Genomic DNA, 22,197 nt, shown 5'->3' on the forward strand with positions numbered 1-22,197 from the left:
GCCTTGAATGTTATGATGTGCCAAGTGCTCATCCAGGTACTTTTTAAAGGATGTGAGGCAACCCGCCTCCACCACCCTCCCAGGCAGTGCAATCCAGATCGTCACCACCCTCTAGGTAAAAAAGTTTTTCCTCACATCCCCCCTAAACCTCCTGCCCCTCACCTTGAACTTATGTCCCCTTGTGACTGACCCTTGAACTAAGGGGAACAGCTGCTCCCTATCCACCCTGTCCAAGCCCCTCATAATCTTGTACACCTCGATCAAGTCACCCCTCAGTCTTCTCTGCTCCAACGAAAACAACCCAAGTCTATCCAACCTCTCTTCATAACTTAAATGTTCCATGCCAGGTAACATCCTGGTGAATCTCCTCTGCAACCCCTCCAGTGCAATCACATCCTTCCAATAATGTGGCGACCAGAACTGCACACAGTGCTCCAGCTGTGGCCTCACCAAGGTTCTATACAACTAAAACATGACCTCCCTACTTTTGTAATCTATGCCTCGATTGATAAAGGCAAGCATCCCATTTGTCTTTTTCACCACCCCACTAACATGCCCCTATGCCTTCAGAGATCTATGGACACACACGCCAAGGTCCCTTTATTTCTCAGAACTTCCTAGTGTCATGCCATTCATTGAATACTTCCTTGTCAAATTACTCCTTCTAAAGTGTATCACAACACACTTATCAGGGTTAAATTCCATCTGCCACTTATCTGCCCATTTGACCATCCTGTCTATATCTTCCTGTAGCCCAAGACACTCAACCTCGCTGTTAACCACCCGGCCAATCTTTGTGTCATCCGCAAACTTACTAATCCTACCGCCAACATAGTCATCTATGTCGTTTATATAAATGACGAATAACGGGGACCCAGCACAGGTCCCTGTGGTACGCCACTGGACACGGGCTTCCAGTCACTAAAGCATCCTTCTGTCATCACCCTCGGCCTCCTACAACTAAGCCAATTTTGAATCCACCTTATCAAATTACCCTGTATCCCATGTGCATTTGCCTTCTTTATAAGGCTCCCATGTGGGACCTTGTCAAAGGCTTTGCTGAAATCCATATAAACTACATCAACTACACTACCCTCATCTACACACCTGGTCACCTCCTCAAAAAATTCAATCAAATTTGTTAGGCATGACCTCCCATCTGACAAAGCCATGCTGACTATCCCTTATCAAACCATGCCTCTCCAAGTAGAGATAGATTCTCTCCTTCAGAACTTTCTCCAATAGTTTCCCTGCCACTGACGTGAGACTCACTGGCCTGTAGCTCCCTGGCTTATCTCTACAACTCTTCTTAAATAGCGGAACCACATTAGCTGTTCTCCAGTCCTCTGGCACATCCCCCGTGGCCAGAGAGGAATTAAAAATTTGGGTCAGGGCTCCTGCCATCTACTCCCTTGCCTCCCTCAGCAGTCTGGGACACAAATCATCTAGACCTGGAGATTTGTCCACTTTTAAGTCTACTAACACCTCTAATACCTTGTCACTCCCTATATCAATTTGCTTAAGAACCTCACAGTCTCTCTCCCAGAGTTTGATACCTTTATCCTCATTCTCTTGGGTGATGATAGATGTGAAATATTCATTCAAAACTCTAGCGATGTCCTCTAGCTCCACCCATAGATTGCCCCCTTGGTCCCTTATGGGCCCTACTCTTTCCCTGGTTATCCGCTTCCCATTGATAAACTTATGAAATATCTTGGGATTTTCCCTACTTTTACCAGCCAGAGCTTTCTCATATCCCCTCTTTGCTCTCCTAATTGCTTTCTTAAGCTCCACCCTGCACTTTCTGTACTCCACTAATGCCTCTGCTGATTTGCTTCCCTTGTACCTGCTAAAAGCCTCTCTTTTCCTTCTCATCGTAACCTGAATATCTCTGGTCATCCATGGTTCTCTGGGCTTGTTACTCCTTTCTATCACCCTAGAGTGAACATGTTGACCTATTTCCTTTTTGAACACCCCCCCACTATTCCTCTGTAGATTTCCCCACAAGTAACTGTTCCCAGTATACCTTGGCCAGATCCTGCCTTATTTTACTAAAATCAACTCTTTCCCAATCCAAAACATTTTTTTGCAACTTGTCGATTTCTTTGTCCATAACAAAAACAGAATTACCTGGAAAAACTCAGCAGGTCTGGCAGCATCGGCGGAGAAGAAAAAAGTTGACCTTTCGAGTCCTCATGACCCTTCAACAGAACTGATTATTAGGACTTCCGTATCTCTCTTTTGCCTTGTTCACCTTCATTGCTTTCCATTTCGCTCCTGGTGTTTGACAAGGCGTTTACTAAAACCCGCTTTCACAGCCATATTTCCTTTCTCAGTGACTGTCTCTCAGTTCTGTTGAAGGGTCATGAGGACTCGAAACATCAACTTTTTTCTTCTCCGCTGATGCTGCCAGACCTGCTGAGTTTTTCCAGGTAATTCTGTTTTTGTTTTGGATTTCCAGCATCCGCAGTTTTTTGTTTTTAAACTGTACCATGTTGTGGGCGCTATCGCTAAAATGCTCGCCCACCATCACCTCAGCCATTCGTCTGGCTTCATTCCCCAGAATTAGGTCCAGCACTGCGCCGTACATTGTTGGACCCTCTACATATTGACCTAAAATGTTCTCCTGTACAGATTTCAAGAAATCCACTCCATCCAAGCCCTTAACACTATGTCTATTCCAATTAATGTTGGGAAAGTTGAAATCACCTAATATTACCCTATTGTTTTCGTTTAAACACACCTCCACAAATTGTGCACATATTTGCTCCTCAATTTCCCGCTGACTATCTGGGGGTCTATAATAAACACCTAACAATGTGGCTGCCCCTTTTTTATTCCTAAACTCTACCCACAAAGCTTCATTCGATGCCCCCTCCAAGATATCATCTCTTCTTACTGCAGCAACTGACTCCTTAACTAATAATGCAACGCCTCCTCCTCTTTTACCCCCTCCCCTGTCTCGCCTGAAGATTCTATATCCCGGAATGTTGAGCTGCCAATCCTGCCCTTCCCTCAACCATGTCTCAGTGATGGCTACTATATCACAATTCCACGTGTCAATCCTCACCCTTAACTCATCCATTTTACCTGTAATACTCCTGGCATTAAAGTGGAGGCCATCGACTATAGAGTCCCCTATTACGATTGCTCTTCCTTCAGTAGCTTGGCTCTGTCCGCACACCCTGGAGGAACCAGTGCCCTCATCAGCCTCCTCATTCAGCCAATATGTTTCCCATCATTAAGTATAAAATACTAATAGCATTCTGGAATAAGTCATAAAGTATTTCTTTATTGAAAAAGTCAATAATAAACACCCTATTTTGACAGCACCTTTACAGAGAATAATGCCTCAACTGATTAGGTTTTAATGGCACCAGCTTTTAGGGGGGTTTGCCCTGCTTTGTATCCTGCATGATTAGAAAAAATCTAGGCTGGGATTTTCTACGTCCGATCATGATGGGCATGTTCAGTGGCGAGATGGGGGAATCTCGCGGAAGGCCCTAGGCATGTTTCCCGACGACATGAATCTACAAAATGATTGTCGCCTCCGCTCATCAATGGCGAGCCGTGTTTTCTACCCTCGAACATTGGGAACTTAATTTGAATGAATCAGCATCTCATTATTGTGGCCACACGCCAGAATCACCCCCATCAAATTTAAAACCCATATCAGCGTGATTTTATGATGGCGTGAACCCCTTTAAAAGGTGTGTACCTGGCGACCTGAACTTCAAGTGACATGATACGGTAGAAAAAGCTACCACTGCCATCAGCGGATCACAGGCTGATTTCCCCGCGCGATATCGCACTTTGCTGATTTCTGGGACAAGTCCGCCCATAGGTGCAAAGCCCTTACCCATTTATTTGCAGAAAATTTATATTTTGGCATCCTCTTAAGCTCATGGCTACATCATTTGCAGGCATGCAGCTAGCTTCCACTGAATGTGTAAAACACTTATTTCGCCTTCTTGACCTCTCCAATGACTTTGCATTGTCAGGCTGTTTGTCTGACACAGTGTGCACAAACTACAATTTTCTCCAATGAAACTTGGGAAGAGTGACGCTACTGGCTTTGGTTGCTGCCACACATTCCGAACTCTCATCACTGATTCCTTCCATTCTCATCCATTGTCTCAGGCTGAACTAAATGGTTCAAAATCTCAGCATCCTATTCAACCTCTAGCTGAGCCTCCTACCTTATAACTACTCCATCACAAAGGCGGTCTATTTGCATCTCCATAATATTGCCCATCTCCGCCTCAGCCTACTTGTTCGTAAAATCCTTATCTTCAGATTCAACTATTGCATTGGTCTCCTGACTGGCCTCTCATTATCTAACCTCTGTACACATCAGCTCATCAAAAACTCATATCCTCCAATATCTTATCCCACTCACCCATCCTTGCTTGCCTACATTAGCTCTAGATACAGAGTCTCAAAACTAAAAGTCTCATAATTTCTGACTTGAAAATATCTCAGAATTATTTAAACATATGCAGACCACAGTTAATTAAGAGTAATCAATAATTTCCAAGCTGATCAATGAAAAATCATTCCTAAAAGAGGCAGAGTTCTAATAGCACCTCCATGTAATGGTTTCGATTGTCTTATCTGACTTTGAATGTACTGAATGACACGAGATTTAAGGGTCATTTTGAACTTTGCCACCTGGGTAGGAATCTGGTGGATTGTGCAAAATCAATGGGATGAAAATTGGATTGCTTCTTTGAAGGATGGGTAATCAGGCAGCACTTCAAAATGACCCCACCTAATTTTAGTTTTAAGAAGTGAAATTTAGCTTAGTTTTTATTTTACCTTGTACTTGCCCTGATCACAGCCACAGTATGTGCTTTCCATGGTATAGCTCCTCGTCACACCAATCTCACGCCACACGACGACCCGTGCTGTGGATTCCTTGGACTTCTCCACCACAAAACTACAGCTGCTCATGCAGAATGCTGGTGCAATTTGATTCAGTACCTTTGGCAGAGTCTAAATAGTCAAAACATCAGGAAAATATAGCACAAATTTTAGCTCCACAAAACAAAAAGTAACATTTTACTTTTGTCTGCTGAAGGTATCCTTCTACCGCACCCTGCTGCTATAAACAACAATATTCTACAAGAAGTAGCTAACTACTTCTAATTAGGTAGAATAAACAAGTTGAATTGCAGATCTGTAAGCAGGTCCTATCAATACTGCCATCAGAAGATGCTGACCAGAGGAAAGTACTTCCACAGAGGGATGGAGAGAAGAAAACTAAACAGGAAATCATTTGACATTATACTCTCATGTTTCACTATTGACAAGGAGCGACTGCCCCAGTCCTAGAAGCAGAGCTGTTGCCATTAGCAACTTTCAGCCAAGGCATAGGGAAACTCTGGAAAGAGAGAAGGAAAATCAAACATGGGATCGAAAATGTTTGTTAAAAATATTAACCGGGGTTGAGGAATATCCAAATCTGTAACGTTTTGCTTTCACATAATTTATCTCCATCAGCTTTAGAGCAGAAAACCCAGGGCAACTAAACACCGAGGGACACATTCAAATTCCAATACAGCAATATTCATGAGAAACTTTATATGGTTAGAACTTCTGACTAATTGTATAATTTGCTGTAATGGCTCACCACGCCATTAAAAAACACTGAAGTACCACAGGTCTATCTGGGATACATTTTGCTATATTTTTTCAAAGTTGAAAAAAATGATTATAATTGTTTATAGTTAAATTAAAATAAAAGTTTGGTGAAAGCATTTTTCTTTAATATTGTTCTAACTTTGAGGCAAAGATGACCACATCCAACATCTGGGGTGTTTGGTTGGATTCTGGTGAGTACATAGGGGACTGTTAAGGCCGATCTGTGCCGGAAGGTCCTGCTGAAAACAGGACAGGATACAGTAAATAATTGAGTTTTAGACAAGATTCCGGCTTGGGATTTCCCCTCCTTGGGCAGAATTTTCTGCCTGTCGGGCGGGTGGGCCCATCCCCACCGGAGAAGTGGGCCCTGCCGCCATTTTACATGGGCAGGCCAATTAAGGCCCGCCCAGCGTGACGTCCGGCAGGAAGTGCTATGCACTTCCTGTGCGGGCGGGGGGATTCCCCAAAAGCGAGAATGCGCTCTTTCGCACGAAAGAGCGCACATCTCCCTGAGGCTAAGTGCTGCCTCACGGAGATCGCTTACACTTTTAAAAAGATTAAAAATAGAAAAACAAAAATTCCCTAACATGTCTCCAACATGTGACAATGTCACATGAGATGGGACATGTTCATAAATTACAGTAAAACTTTATTAAACTTTTTAGAACCCTGCATGAAACCTCATCCCGTCGGTGGATAAGGTTTCATGTTTTTTCTATTTGCCGCCGGGGCTCCTGGCCTGCCCCCCCAACCTTAAGGTTGGACGGACAGGTCCTTTAATTGTTTAGATGATCCTGTCAATGGCCTCAATTGGCCATTGACAAGTTGGCAGGCTTGCAGCTGATTTTGTTGTGCCCCCACCTTCCTGAAAATTTAAATGGGGCGGGATGACGTCGGGGGGGGGAACCATTTTACGTGTCGGTGAGTGGGCTCCATCCCCTGCTCGCCGACGGCAAAATTCTGCCCCTTGTGTTTTCTCTCTGCCTCTGATCTGCACTTGCTTTCGAAGAAGGCTGCGCTCTTTTATTTGGTTGTGCCAGGTGCAACAATCCTAAGCTAGCTTCTCTCAAGCCTCTGGGTTGATATCAAAACTCCTAAGCGAAGCCTTCAGAATATCCTTGTAGCACTTCTTTTGACTGCCGTGATAGTACACCCCAGACCCAAGCTCTCCATAGAAGATTCACTTTGGTAAGAGGCTGTCAGACATTCTAACTACATGACCAGCCAAACTCAGTTGTGACTTTCTCAATATGGTGTGAATGCTTGGCATTCCAACTTAAGTGAGCACCTCAGTGTCTGGTCTTTGCCCTGCCCTCTGATCTTCAGAAGCTTCCGAAGGCAGCTCAAGAGAAAGTGGTTGAGCGTCTTGGCATTATGCTGGTACACAGTTCAATTCTCACATGCATAGAGCAGAATGGGCAGGACGATTGCTCTATGGACTTTGTCTTACTCCTCTTTGTTTCCAGATTGATGTTCGAAGGCTATACATACTTTGGCAAAGCTTACATGTGACTCATCATTTATATAGAGAGTGTGCGACTGAGATAAGTGAACTTATCCACTGCTGACAGGTTCTGGCCATGGACTGAAACATTGGAATCAAGATAGGGCTTTCTTAGAGCAGACTGGTGCATGACTTCAGTTTTATTAATGCTGATAGTAAAGCGAAAGTTGTCACATGCAGTGGAGAACAAGTCCATGCTACATTGCATGTCCGGCTCTGATCCAGCAGCTAGTGCACAGTCATCAACAAACAGGAAATCGTGAAGTGTGTCCTTGGAAAACTTGGTCCATGCCCTGAGCAGTCTCAGACTGAGCAGCTTCCTGTCCATGCAATATTTGATTTTGATGCCAGGATTACCATCATCGAAGGCACTGGAGAGCTTGGCAGAGAAAAACATGCTGAAGAAGGTTGGCACTAACATGCAGCCCTGCTTAACTCCATTCATGAGTGGAAATGGTCAGAAGATTCACCACCATTCAAGACACACGTGAGCATGCCATCGTGGAACTGTCGCAGCATTGTGATGAACTTTTCAGGGCAGCAAAATTTCTCCATTCCTTCCAAAGGCCCTCACGACTGACCATGTCGAAGGCTTTGGTCAGATCAACAAATGTGGTGTACAGGTCTATCTTCTATTCTTGGCATTTCTCCAAACAAAGATACCTCCATTGTCACCACCTATACAAGCGGAAAGGAATTCGCCAGTCTTGTAACAATCAGAGGAATCTCTCTCCTCTTCGTCGCCAGCAAAATCTGCACTAGAATTCTTCAGAACTGCTCTGTACAACATCTTGACCAGGATCTACTGCCAGAGTGTCCATGAGTTTTCAGAAAAGGTCAAGGAAGCCACTGACATGGTGTTTGCAGTTGGAAATCTTCAACGTTACATAAACAGTAAAATACAATCCCAACATTGTATTTGAATCACAGAAGCACTCCAAGATGGCAGTTATGTGATAGTTTTGACCCAGACTCTGCAGAATCCATCCAGCTATCTTACATTGTACATGTGCACTAGTTTAGAAATTGTGATGTCATTTCTGGTTGCTGGAGGCTCCTAATCGCTGGGAAAGATCCATGCAGACCACTGCTCTGGAAACATCATTGCTGGCCTTGGCTGGGCATTCATCCTGCCTGTATTTTAGCTATCATATATTTCCTTACACTTCTCAACACTAAATTCCATTTGCAATTCAGCTGTGTACACGTCAAATTCTATAGACCATTTGAATCAAGTTTTATCCCTCCAAAAATCTAGGTTTCTACGCAATTTGGTTTCATTGCATACAGAGCATTCTTTTAATATTTTAGTTTAGGTTTTATGTTATTGGCACAATTTAGAGCTGAATGAATAGTAACACATGGGAAAAGTTTTCCCCCCCTTTTCGGGGGGGGGGGTGGTGCGCCTCCGATCGGTGCCCCCAATTGGGGGTGTGCCGCCATTTTACGTGGGCGGGCCAATTAAAGCCCCCCAACATGACATTCACCAGAGAGCGCTCCTGTGCGGGCGGGGGGGTGGATTCTCTCAGCCGGGAGTGCGTTCTTTCGTGCATGCACGCGAAAGAGCACACAGATCTCCCTGAGGCTAAGTGCTGCCTCAGGGAGATTGGCTCCGATTTAAAGCTTTTAATAAACATGTTTAAAATTTTTCCCTGCCATGTCCCCTCATGTGTCACTGTCACATGAGTTGGGACATGTCCATAAGTTTTATTGAAACCGTTTTTAAAAATTTAAAACTCTCATGAAACCTCGTTCCGCCCGTGGATGAGGTTTCATACCTTTTCTGAGGCCTGCCTGGACTCCCAGCCTGCCTGCCAACCCTATGGTTGGACGGGCAGGTCCATCAGTTAGGTTAATTAGTTTTTTAATGGCCTTAATAGGCTGTTGACAGTTCAGCGGGCACGCAACCGAATCGGCTGCGCACCTGTTGAACTGAAAATCTAAATGACGTGGGGTGAGGTCGGGATGCACGCCCGACGTATCCCCACGTCAGGATGCGGGCCTCACCCTCGCTCGCTGACTGGAAAAATCTGCCCATGAGGCAAATTCAACTTAAATGTGTCCTTACATCCATTATCTGCGATTAATGTATTTACATTGAATTAGGTGCCGATTTGGAGGGGTACAGAAAATGCGGTGGGAGCAGAAAACTGTATACAAGTAGAAAGTTAAAAGGAAGAAAGCAATTAAAGGAGATGTCAGAAGAGGAGGACATAAACTCTGAAAAACATTGGAAAGGCTCAGAAGGCATTTCGACCTATTAGCACATTTTGCCAGGCTGAAGTGAAAGTGGACCAAGAAATGGCAGGCAAAATTTAAGGAAAAGGAGTCCCAACATATAGGGCTGAATTTTCTGGCTGGCGTACGGGTGCGGAGCCCTCACGTCAGCGCTTAAAATGTTGTGTAAGCGTCCCAACGTCAGCGCGCGGCATCGTGATGTTTAGGTAGGCAGGCGTGCTATGCAGCGCAATGTGCGCCCGCCATTAATTAAAGATCCTTGTTTAGGCCATTAAGTCAGCAATTGTCGACGACTGTGAGGAGCCCGTGCGAACTTCGGCTCGGTGCAAGGGCCCAACGGGCAGGCGGGTAAGTGATTTTTTTAACAAACCTCATCCACTGGCGGGACGAGGTTTGATTTCGGATTTAAAAAAGTTTAATAAAGTTTTTGTGTACTTTATTAACATGTCCCATCTCATGTGACATTTTCACATGAGGGGGACATGTTAATGATTTTTTTATTTTTCAATTTTCACCACCTTTCAGCAATCTCCCTGAGGCACCACTTAGCATCAGGGAGATGTGCGCTCTATCGCGTGCATGCGCAAAGGAGCGCACTCTCGCAGTTGGGGAATCCCCCGCCCGCACAAGAAGCGCATAGCGCTTCCCATCAGGCATCACACTGGGCGGGCCTTAATTGGCCCACCCACATAAAATGGCGGCGGGGCCCATTTCGGCGGCGACAATCGGCTGCCTGCCCGCCGCCGAGTCGGTCGGGCCCGCCCATCAAGGGCAAAATTCAGCCCATAGTCTACAGGCAAGTAACCCAGCAATCAGTCCACATGATTCCAAAGTGGTGGCAGTATGACAGGAAGTGTTTGCAAGGACTGCATTTATCCATTTAATTTTTACTCCAAGTGAGTTCCTCTTCCAAACGTTAAGGGTCTAGTGGGTTAGATCCTCTACCCCTTTATCACCGCTAACTCAATTCTGTTACGTTTGCAAAGAAATCATCCAGCTAATATTGCTAAAATTCCTAGAAATTGACCATACCTTTTAGAGAAATCAGAATGTTAACTACTTACAGTTTTCTGTATTGCTTCTATGAATTATGATTAAGTTCAGCTGAAGCACTCACTACTTCTGCTCATTTCCCAGATTGGATGAATTTCATCTAGCCCTGTTGATTTAGATTTTCTTCTCTCTCTGTTATATATTAACTTGTAGAAAATATAAGAAAGTGCCTTTTGGCGCTGCCTTCTCACAAAGTTAATGGACATTTTTTAATGCCATGTACTCATCTCAACTTACAACTCTGCTGGAAGGTAAAAATTGAAGTGCTACAGTTTTTAAAAATGCTTTGCTTTTTTTCCCATAACTTTGAAGCACCTTTTACCTTCCTAACTAAATGTTTTATTAAAACGGCTGCAACAGCTCCTCCCCTCGGTATATCATTTTTGTTTTCCTTTTGCATCATCTTAGCTCTCTTAATCTTTAGACTTCTAACAAGTTCAGGAAATGAGTTTTTTTGGATAACTGGTTTGCCTTTTTGCTCACATAGAGTCTGGGGAAAAAACATATTACTATAGGTACCCCTACAATATAATAGTGACCACATTTCAAAAGTGTTTAATTAACTGTAAAGTGCTTTGGGATATCCTGAGACCATGTAAGATGCTATATAAATGCAAGCCCTTTTTTGCTGCAATAATAAACATTCAACACAGCTTTATCACTGTAATATTAACCTTAAACTATACATCTACAAAACAAATTTACATTGAGAATTAAATATTTAATCTATGACCAACCATCCCACCAGTCTCTCTTTCTTGTGTGTTTTTTAACAGTATCGTTTTTGTTTCAAACATAACCTTTTTCTACTGGTTTAAAATGTTTCATTTACTTTTCCTCTGTCTCCCATGTCCATCACGGCTTTTGGAAGTGTGAACAAAAGGCTTTTATTGGTCAAATATCAGCTGTAAGGCCAATTTTCCAGCCAATGAAAAAACAGTTTAAGATGATTAATTTTTCATTAGAAAATTATGTCCAAACAAGAAAATGCTTTTGTGATGCAGCTTGTCTCCCCCTCCGTAGCCACATAGTGTACAAATGAATAAAATGTCTTGAATGCCAATAAATATCAATCTTAAATTTAAGTATATAACAGGTAATGACTGAGTCATTAAAACAAATTACAAAATAAAAGTCACCTTAAAATCGACAAAGTGTAAAGGAATTGCTGTTTCACCTTCAAATCTTGGATTTGAACATGAGTCTGATGAAATGGAAGATCTAGGTTAGAAATCGAACCCTGCTGCACTCAATTTCCTGAAGCTGTCTCCCGAAATACATCGTATTAGGTTAGATGATATTCAGGCATCCCTAGCGGCCACCTAAAACAGGTTTTAGGTCCATGCAGATGTTAAAAAGTTGTTTGTCATTTATTCCAGGTCCTTAACTAGAAATTTGTTAGGGTTGAATGGGACATGCATTGGGGCCTGTTCTGCCTGGCCAATTTATTTTCAGGGTATCTTCAGTAACCTAACCAGCATTCCTCATATTTTAAGCGGACCAAGGGAGAAGCCTCCCATCCGTGATAGGCCCTCTCCTGCTCTTATCCCCACCGCATGCCCCAGGATTTACCAGAGGGCCAATGCCAGCAAGGCAGATGGCCCAAATCAGTCATTCTCAAACTGGTGCACTGTGTCTAGGCATCTGATCCGCAACTTGCTGAATATATGCTGATGAGGCCATAGCCTAATTTGGGACTAATCTTGTGCCTTGACTTCTGCTGAGCGAATATGAGGATGTTGCTTATTTAAGGCTTGAAACTAACTTATCACTGCCTCCATTCATTCCAGCTCTCTTTACCAATTAAATTTCTGAGTGAAACAGGTAATTTAGCCACTTTTCTGAGCTAATTACAATGAATAAAAGTATTTATTTGTATAATTTCATTAAATAAATTCCTTATGGGGCTGAATTTTGCCGTCGGCGAGGAGGGGGTGGGGCCCGCTCGCCGACACGCGGGATGACGTTGGGGGGAACTCCCGACATCATCCCACCCTACTTAAATCTTCAGGAAGGCGGGGGCACAGCGAAATCAGCTGCGGGCCCGCCGACCTGTCAATGGCCAATTGAGGCCATTAACAGGATCATTAAAACAATTAAAGGACCTGCCCGTCCAACCTTAGGGTTGGTGGGCAGGCCAAAAGCCTCAGTGGGGTTCTGAAAAGACATGAAACCTCATCCACTGGCGGGATGAGGTTTCATGTAGGGTTTAAAAAAGTTTAATAAAGTTTTAGTGAAATTTATTAACATTTCCCATCTCGTGTGACATTGTCACATGAGGAGGACATGTTAAAGGATTTTTTTGTTTTTCTATTTTTAATGTTTATACAGCTGTCAGCGATCTCCCTGATGCAGCACTTAGCCTCAGGGAGATGTGCGCTCTTTTGTGCGCATGCGCGAAAGAGCACACTCTCGCATTTGGGGAATCCCCCCCGCACGCACAGGAAGCGCATAGCACTTCCCGCCGGGTGGGCCTTAATTGGCCCGCCCACTTAAAATGGCGGCAGGGCCCGCTTCTCCCGCGGAGATCGGCTCCCCGCCCGCCGGAGATTGGGTCAGGCCCGCCTGCCCGACAGGCAGAAAATTCTGCCCATAGAGTTTGGGTAACTTTAGACTTTGCAGAACAGAAGCTGATATTTAGATAACAGAAGTTTTTATGTTCAAACAAATGATTATAATTACTTTTATTGTGATTTCGATAAACAAATTATTCATACTTCAAATGGAACCACTACTATAGCACTTAATTAATGAGTTTATAGCAGGTTGTTGATGAGGTGTTATGATGGACTGGGGAAACAGAATAATAAAGCACAATAAAGTAGTTGAATGTAATGATCACCACAAAGCCCTCCCACATCCTTGCTAATTTTATATTGCATGGGTTAGACAAAAAAACTTAAATAAACACTTTTATGTTGTGTGAATAATGTTGTGCATCCCCAATTTTAATTAAAATCTTTTAATTAAATGAAAAACTTAAAACATTCATTCCCTCCACCACCAATGCATAGTGACAGCAGTGTGCATCGTCTACAAGATGCACTGTAGCAATTCACTAAGGCTCCTCCTAAGGCAGCACCTTCCAAACCCACAACCCCTACACCTCAAAGGACAAGGGCAGCCGATGCTTGGGAACACTGCCACACAATAGTATGACTGGAACCATATTATCGTTCGTTCCTTCACTGTCACTGTATCAAAATCCTGGAACTCCCTTCGTAACAGTACTGTGCGTGTACCTACACCACATGGACTACAGTGGCTCAAGAAGGCGGCTCATCACCAGCTTCTCAAGGGAAATTAGAGATGGGCATTAAATGCTGGCCTTGCCAGAGGCACCCACACCGTGAAGGAATGAATAAAAAATTGCTGCACCAGTAGAATGTCAGGCGTGGCTCAGCTGGTAGCACACTCGCCTCAGCATCACAAGGTTCTGGATTCAAGTCAGGGCTTGAGCAGAAAAATCAAGGCTGACACTCCAGTGCATTGCTGAGGGAGCACTTTCGATGAGTCGTAAAAGATCCCATTACATTATTTTGAAGAACAGCAGGGGTATTATCCCTGGTGTCCTGGCCAATATTTATCCCTCAGTCAACATCACAAAAAAAATTATCAGGTCATTGTCACGTTGCTATTTATGGGAGTTTACTCAGTGTAAATTAGCTGCATTGTTTCATACATTACAACAGTGACTACACTTCATAAAGTACCTCAATGGCTGTAAAGTGCTTTGAGACATTCAGCAGTCATGAAAAGTGCCATATAAATGCAAGTCTTTCTTTGACCACTGGTAGCTGTGCCTACAGCTGCTTAAGAGCTCAAACTCTGGAATTCCCTTCTTAACCCTCTCCATCTCTCTTTTTCTCCTCTTGTCAGATGCTTCTTAAAACCTACCTTCTTTGACCAAGTTTTAAGTCACTTGGCCTAATATCTCCTTATGTAGTGCAATGTCAAATTTTGTTTGATAACACTCATCTAAAGCACTTCGGGGCTTTTTACTACCTTAAAAGTTGCTATATAAATGCAGGTTGTTGTTGCTCAATAAATATGAACTTGTCTGTAAATTGAGAGCACAGGCTTTCCAATTACTTACATACATTCTATTTAGGCATGAAATTAGGAGTCATTATCAATTTTGCAACAATCATGCTTGCCATTTGTTTATAATGCAGGCAGTTTTATGGCTGCCAATGGCCTGGCTATTACTTCTGCTCTTGTTCTATTTCTGGCAGAAGTAGTTTAATCATTAATAACAGTTAAAAAAAATGCAGATTCCACTTAAGTTACACTGGAAACAGAACTTACATTTGTGTGTATAAAACAGACAATGGGATGGATTTAATGCAGCTTGTCACGGTGGGAAACATGGCAACTGGGCCCACTTAATTATGGGAAAGGCCCTGTGTCAGTCTGTTGGTGGTGGCAAAACCTCCGCTGGATTAAATTGGAGGGTGGAAGGGGCTCACATGGGATTCTCAGCCACTCATGGCAGCATTTCAATTCAAGTCATTATTGAGTCAAATAACATTATCCTGCAATTTAGTGATGGCTCTGGGATTAAATGCAGAACACTTGGCTTTCCCACACCCGTGGAAGGCTGCCGCTTGCTATCAGATACTCTGTGCCCCATCAAGGTATCCAGCATCAGGCTTGGGGTTGGGGGGTGCTGAAACTCTGGATCCAGCCATGATCCTCTGACCCCCTGGCACCACCCCCTTCCCTCCCCCACAAACCATGCAATCCCTATCCTGCCTTCACTCACCTTTGGCCTGGGATCCTACAATGATCCTCAGCCTTTCATGAATGCAGTGCCACCAGCTATGACTGCTCCCTTTGGTGCCGACAGCATGAGGAGCTGCTGGCCTGCAATTGGCTGGCAGCTCTCAGCAGGCAAGTCCTCTGTCATGAGGGACCTCAATCGTGGGGAAGGTCTTATAGTGGCTGCTTGAGTGCCTAAAAGGCACTTAATTCCGTCGGGCCTCCCCTATGGAAGTGACAGTGGTTCCTCATTCCTTCTCTGATTGGTGGGTGAGTTTCCCATCAATTCCAGCCTACATGGGAGAACAAGATTTCCCTGAGACGGCAGCAGGTAGGCCTTGAGTAGACAGGAAATCAGTATTGGTGTCTGCTTGCCAATTTATACTGATTAGAACCATTCTAGCTTTCAGACAACCTGTTGTGAAGGATCTAAACAACATAGAAGTTATTCAAACACAACTGATTCATGTACTGCCATAAACATATTACATTTACTGTGCCATCTATTGATCCTCAGGACCATAACCATCATTAAGGCAACACAAGTTGCTGTTAGCTACTGGCCCTGAGATATCGAAGGACTGACGACTGTGAAGTGCAGATGATGAATGCAAAAAGAATACACGTGTGCAGAATATAGATAATTATAAAAAAAACACTAAAAAGGATACTATTGCAGCATAATAGTACAACAGTATAACTAAGTGGCCTTTTTTTGGATAGAACAGCCATCTTTAATTAAAGAAACCTATTAGCTCGAGCTACAGTACTACTATTGCCAATAGATATAATTACTTATCACTGAAAATTTAGCAATGTAACATTTACATTGGATAGAGTGCATACTCACCCTGTATCCAAGATCTTCCTGAAGGTCACAAGAAGAAGCACTAACATCAGTTTGCCACACTGTCTCCTTTATGCTGCACCCATACATGAAGACATTTTTCTTGCGCGAATGACCATGATAATCACAAAAAACCTGCAGAAACAATGTTGGAAAATAAATGGCATGATAGAAAGTTTATAAATAACCTTAAGATAAAAGCAAAAAAATGTGGATGCTGGAAATCTGAAATAACAACAGAAAATGCTGGGAAAAACTCAGCAAGTCTGACAGCATCTGTGGAGAGAGAAACAGAGTTAACGTTTCAAGTCCGTATGACTTCTTCAGAGCTCAGCACAAATGTACACTCCTCAAGAGCCTATTCTCATTTTTAAAATATGTTATATACAATATTAGGTGTCAGAGCTGGTAGGAGATTGCCTCTAGAATAAGTCACCTTAAATGTAACCATTTTTATCAATAACTTTACAAGGAATGCACTCACAAAAGGCCAACCACCACTTTTCAGGCTATTCTCTCACACGATCAGAAGTGGGATGTTCATTGTTGGTGGTTACCATTGACCAGAAACTTAACTGGACTAGCCACCTTTGTGGCTACATAAGCAAATCAGAAGCTGGGAATTCTGCAGCGAGTAGCATATTTCTTGACTTCCCAAAGCCTATCCTCTATCCAGAAGGCACAAGTAAGGATGTGATCGAATACTCTCCACTTGACTTCTGGGTAATGCAGTCAGCCTGATTGTCACTCAATCCACCACGAGCACAGTGTCAGTGCACTATCTACAAGATGCACTGCAGCAACTCACCAAGGCTTCTTTGACAGCACCTGCTAAACCCACGACTTCTACCAACTAGAAGTCAAGGACAGCAGACGTTTGGGAATACCACCACCTTCAAGTTCCCCTCCAGGTCACACTATCCTGACTTGGAACTATATTGCCATGCCTTCATCATTGCTGGGCCAAACTCCCTTCCTAATAGAGCTGTGGCTGTACCACATGGACTGCAGTAGTTCAAGAAGGTGGCTCATCAGCACTTTCTCAAGGGCAATTAGGGATGGGCAGCAAATGCTAGCCTTGCCAGCAACATCCACATCCCATAAATGAATATATGGATAAAAGCGATAGGCAATAAATGTGGCCTCAGAGGTTTCACCCATCTCTCAAGAACAAATGATTTAAAAAATAGTGGGCAACATTTTCCCCCCATTGGGGTGGAACTGCGGGAGTGGGCGAGCGGGCCTCTGATCGGTGCCCCCAGTTGGGAGCGCACCGCCATTTTACATGGGTGGGCCAATTAAGGCCCGCCCAGTGTGACGTCCACCAAGAAGCACTATGCACTCGGTGTGCGGGTGGGGGGGTGGTGGGATTCCCTCAGCCGGGACTGCACTCTTTCGTGCACGCGCGCGAAAGAGTGCACAGATCTCCCTGAGGCAGCGTGCTGCCTCAGAGATCGGCTCTGACTCAAAAGTTGAAATGAAGGTAAGAAAAAGATTTCCCTGCCATGTCCCCTCATGTGTCACTGTCACGAGTTGGGACATGTCCATAACTTTAATTTAAACATTTGATAAAAATTAAAAACCCTCACGTAACCTCATCCCACCCGTGGATGAGGTTTCATGCTTTTTCCGAGGCCTGCCTGGGCTCCCGGCCTGCCCGCCAACCTTAAGGTTGGACACGCAGGTCCATCAATCAGGTTAATTAGCTTTTTAACGGCCTTAATAGGCCAAACTGAAAATCTAAATGATGCGGGGTGATATCGGGACACACACCCGATGCATCCCCAAGTCATTTTACGCGTCGACCACACCGACCGGAAAAACCTGCCCAGTGTACATCTAAAAGCTTATTAACTTTTATTAGCATAGATTTCTTTTTCTTCTTTGTCACAAAAATATGAGTTCTAATGAGAAGTTTTGAAAATGTATACTGTTGTGCACACTTTTATTTAAAAGCAAACCTGTTGACAAACAGAAGTCCAACAGGAACTGACTTGTATGTTAGCTAATATCACTATTGCTATATAAAATGGTTGTTATACTTACAGTGGGCACAGCAACCCTCTAATATTAATGAAGGGTCATCAACTATACAAATTATAATTGGCAAATTTTCTGTCTTTCCTTCCTCTCCTAATTCCCTCTGCTTCCCTTCCGCCATGCCTTGCCATTTCTACTTCCTCCTTCTCTCCCTTATCCTCTCTTCTGGGGTTACCAACTCTCCAAAATTGGCCTGGAATCTCCAGGAATTAACAAAGACTGTTCTGCAAGACATGACCGCAAGCAACCGGCAAGATAAAACATAGGGCAGAATTTTGCCCTCGGCAGGCAGGCCTGGCAGCAGTTGCGAAGCCGACTGCTGCCCGCGCTTGGGTCCCAACCGCGATTTCATACTGGTTGGCCAATTAACGGCCAACCAGTGTGAAACGCGCACTGCAGCACTCAGCGTTGCTGGGGTGGGGTTGGAAGGAGCGTGAGCGCTGAAGTGCACGCAATAAAAGCTCCCTGAGACACAGAGCTGAAGATATTTAACAATAAAAATAAAGATATTTAAAATATTGAAAACATGTCCCCTCATATGACTGGTCACATGATCTGGGACATGTCAAATAGGAGTGTTAAAACTTTTTTTTTTAAATCACTGGTCAAAATCACATCCCGCCCGTGAATGAGGTTTCGCTAAAAATGCAAAGGCCGCTTGGCCTTTTCATTTGCCTGCCAGCCGAATGGTTGGACGGGCAGCAAAAAATTCGAATTAATTAATTGATTAAGGGCCTTAATAGGCTGCTTGATTGTGAGCAAGCGCCCTGCGACTCCCGCGATTGCCTGCTGACCGAAATATTGCACGAGTGCGCAATGACACTGGGACGCTCGCCCGATGTCATCGCGCGTCATCTTACGCTCGTTCGGGTCAGGCGCACACCTGCCCGATGAGAGAAAAATTCTGCCCATAGGGGTATAAAAAGGTTTTTATTTACTTTTTTGGACTTTTGTTTATTAGTTATAAAAATATCAGATATGGTTAGAAAAAGGATGTTGATTGAATGAATCTCCGCTGCCAATTGGGTAATGATGAGTCTATTCACTTTCCGATTGGCGTAAGAAGGTCGTGGATCATCAGGATGGGCATTTTGGGTAGCAAAGGAGTGAGAAAGTGGGGCAGTCAGAGGCAGGGGCAAGTGTGTTGAAACCTCCAGAAATATATCCAGAGTTGGTAACCTTACTCTCTTCCCCCCTCACTTTTCCTTCCTGCCTTTATACTCCCCTTCTCATTGCAGTGAGTTCTGAAAAAGAACAAAGGGAGAAAATGTTTCCACTAGCAGGAGGATCAGTAACCAAGGACAAAGATTTCAGGTAATTGGCAAAGAAACTAGAGGTAAAACAAGGAGGTTTTTTGTAAACCCAGTGAGCTGCTATGATCAGGAACACACTTCCTGAAAAGGTGGTATAAGCAGATTCAATAGCAAGTTTCAAAAGGAAATTGGATATATATTTGAAAAGAAAAGATGTACAGGGCTATAAGGAAAAAGTGGAGGATTGTGCCTAATTGGGTTCCTCTTTCAAAGAGCCACAAAGGTGCTGTACAATTCTCTGATTCTCCCCAGAAAGAATATTACTGAACCACTTGAGCTTTTACAAATATCTGACAGCTTTCATGGTTACTTTCTGATGCTAGGCTACAAATCAGCAGAATTTTTTAATTCAACTTGAGGAAGAGAGTTCCAAACTTATTTCAACTTTTGCGTGAAGTAGTATTTCCTAATTTCACTCCTTTCCTGTAAGGTCTAGCTCCAATTTTTAGACTATGGGAAAAATATCCCCCTCTTTGGGGGGCGGGGGGAGTGCAGGAGCGGGTGCGGGCAGGTGCGTCTCTAATCAGCGACCCCGATTGGGGGCGCACCGCCATTTCACGTGGGCGGGCCAATTAAGGCCCGCTCAGCGTGAGGTCTAACAGGAAGTGCTATGTGCTCCCTGTGCGGGTGGAGGGGGGGAATTCCCTCAGCCAGAAGTGTGCTCTTTCACGCATGCGCGTGGAAGAGCGCACTGATCTCCCTGAGGCTAAATGCTGCCCCAGGGAGATCGGCTCCGAATTTAAACATGTTAAAGAAAGGCTAGCAAAATTTCCATGACATGTCCCCTCATGTGACACTGTCCTCCAGACACTGTCACATGAGTTGGGACATATCCATCACTTTTACTGAAACCTTTATTAAATATTTTAAAACCCTCATGAAACCTCATCCCGCCCGTGGATGAGGTTTCATACTTTGTCTTAAGCCCACGAGGGCTCCCGGCCTGGCCGCCAACCCTAAGGTTGGACGGGCAGGTGCATTAATGATGTCAGTTAGCTTTTAAATGGCCTCAATAGGCCGTTGGCAGGTCGGCGGGCGCACAGCTGATTCAGCTGCGCCCCCGCTGACCTGAAAATGGAAATGATGTGGGGTGATGTCGGGAGTTCCGCCTGACATCATCCTGCGTCATTTTACACGTCAGCGAGCAGGCCCCGCCCCCGCTCGCCAACTAGAAGATCCTCCCCTACGTTCCTTACTCCTAGGCCAGAAATTTGTTTCAGTGCTAAAGTTTTAAATAAAGGTTTTTAACACTTTTAAAACATGTGCCCTCATGTGACACTATCACATGAGCTGGGACATGTCAAAGAATAAATGTATAAATTTTTATTAGATTTTAAAACACTTCATGAAATCTCATCCCGCCTGTGGATGAGGTTTCATGAAAAACGCGAAGGCTGCCTGGGCTCTTCACCTGCCCGCCAACATTAAGGTTGGGCGGGCAGCTCATTAAATTGAATTAATTAGGTTTTAAATGGCCTTAATAGGCCTTTGACAGTTCGGCGGCGCCCGCCAAACTGAAAATCTAAATGACTTGGGCGTCCCAACGTCACCCCGCGCGGCGAGCGGGTGCTGCCCCCGCTTGCCGACGGGAAAATTCTTCCCTCAGACTCTCCAAACAGCAGAAATAATTTCTCTATCTACCCTATGTTTTCCCCTTAATATCTTGAAAATATCAATCGAATCATCCTGCAACCTTCTAAATTCCAGGGAATACAAACCTAGTTTATGTAACTCTCTCATCAAAATTTAACCCTTGGAGTCCAAGTATCACTCTGGTAAATATGCACTACACTCCCTCTTGAGGAGTGATAAAGGGAGGAAGGAAAACTGAGGTGGAAGAGAATAAAGTTACCAACTCCAGATATATTTCTAGAGATTTCAACACATTACCCCCTGCCTCCAACTGTCCCAGTCTCATATTCCCACCATTAGTCACCCAACATTCCAATCCTCATGATCCAACTCCCTTTCTTCCTGAGGTGTGGTGCCCAGGGTTGCTCATAGGTTTTAAATGGTGTGGTCTAGTCAGGTCTTGTATAGCTGAAGCATATGACTTCTACCCCCTTGTATTCTATTCCTACTTTTTGTATCTGTTCACAACATTTTAATGATGTACATACCTGGACCCCCAAGTCTCTTTAGGCCTCCACTGTTTCTAGCTTTCCACCATTTAGAAGCAGCCTGATTTATCCTTTTAGGCCCAAAGTGAATGACCTCACATTTACCTACATTGAAATCTATTTGCCAGAGATTAAGAGAATGGACAAAACTATCAACAGAATTTTTTTCCTTTGGTGAGTTTTATGAAAGATGTCAATGCTGGAGAGTGGAACAATTGTTTTATTTGCCAAGCAACTTTGTGGTTCCTGAAACTAAAGTTACTAACTTAATCTGATTGTTCATGATCATATTACCTTAAAATAAGGCATTACCTTCCAGGTATCGAATAATTTCTACAAACTCAGTCAGTGTTCAATGTAATCCATGTAATCCAGTACCACAATGACGCTTTGAATATTTTGTTGCAAAGTTTAATTTAAGTGCATAAATTTCTCTAGTTTGTAATTTGCCTGAATTTCTGATTTAAACAATAAACGTACTTGTTATTTTCTTTTAACTAGAGTACTAAGTCTCAATCATCCATTTCAAAATTATGAAAACCATATGGATAATTCTTTTGATTGACTCATAGAAACCAGCAAACTTCATTTCATGACATACGGGCTCCTGACCATCCACAATTATTATTCCATCAGCTGTTTTGTGCTCATTCTTATTCATAAGACTTCATCCAACAA

General features: G+C 43.7%; 1 protein-coding gene across 9 annotated transcripts in view; it reads right to left on the reverse strand.

The window, feature by feature from the left end:
- Positions 1–22,197, reverse strand: part of agtpbp1 (ATP/GTP binding carboxypeptidase 1) — a 360,842-nt gene that overhangs the window by 55,031 nt on the left and 283,614 nt on the right. For all 9 annotated transcript variants that reach the window (XM_078568039.1, XM_078568065.1, XM_078568001.1 and 6 more), the window contains 2 exons: positions 16,050–16,181; positions 4,819–4,995 (listed from right to left, as the gene is read on the reverse strand). In XM_078568039.1, the coding sequence (XP_078424165.1) occupies positions 4,819–4,995; positions 16,050–16,181 (309 nt within the window). The remainder of the gene's footprint in view (positions 1–4,818; positions 4,996–16,049; positions 16,182–22,197) is intronic.

The sequence above is a fragment of the Cetorhinus maximus genome, chromosome 2, assembly GCF_964194155.1.
Source record: "Cetorhinus maximus chromosome 2, sCetMax3.hap1.1, whole genome shotgun sequence".
NCBI lineage: Eukaryota > Metazoa > Chordata > Chondrichthyes > Lamniformes > Cetorhinidae > Cetorhinus > Cetorhinus maximus.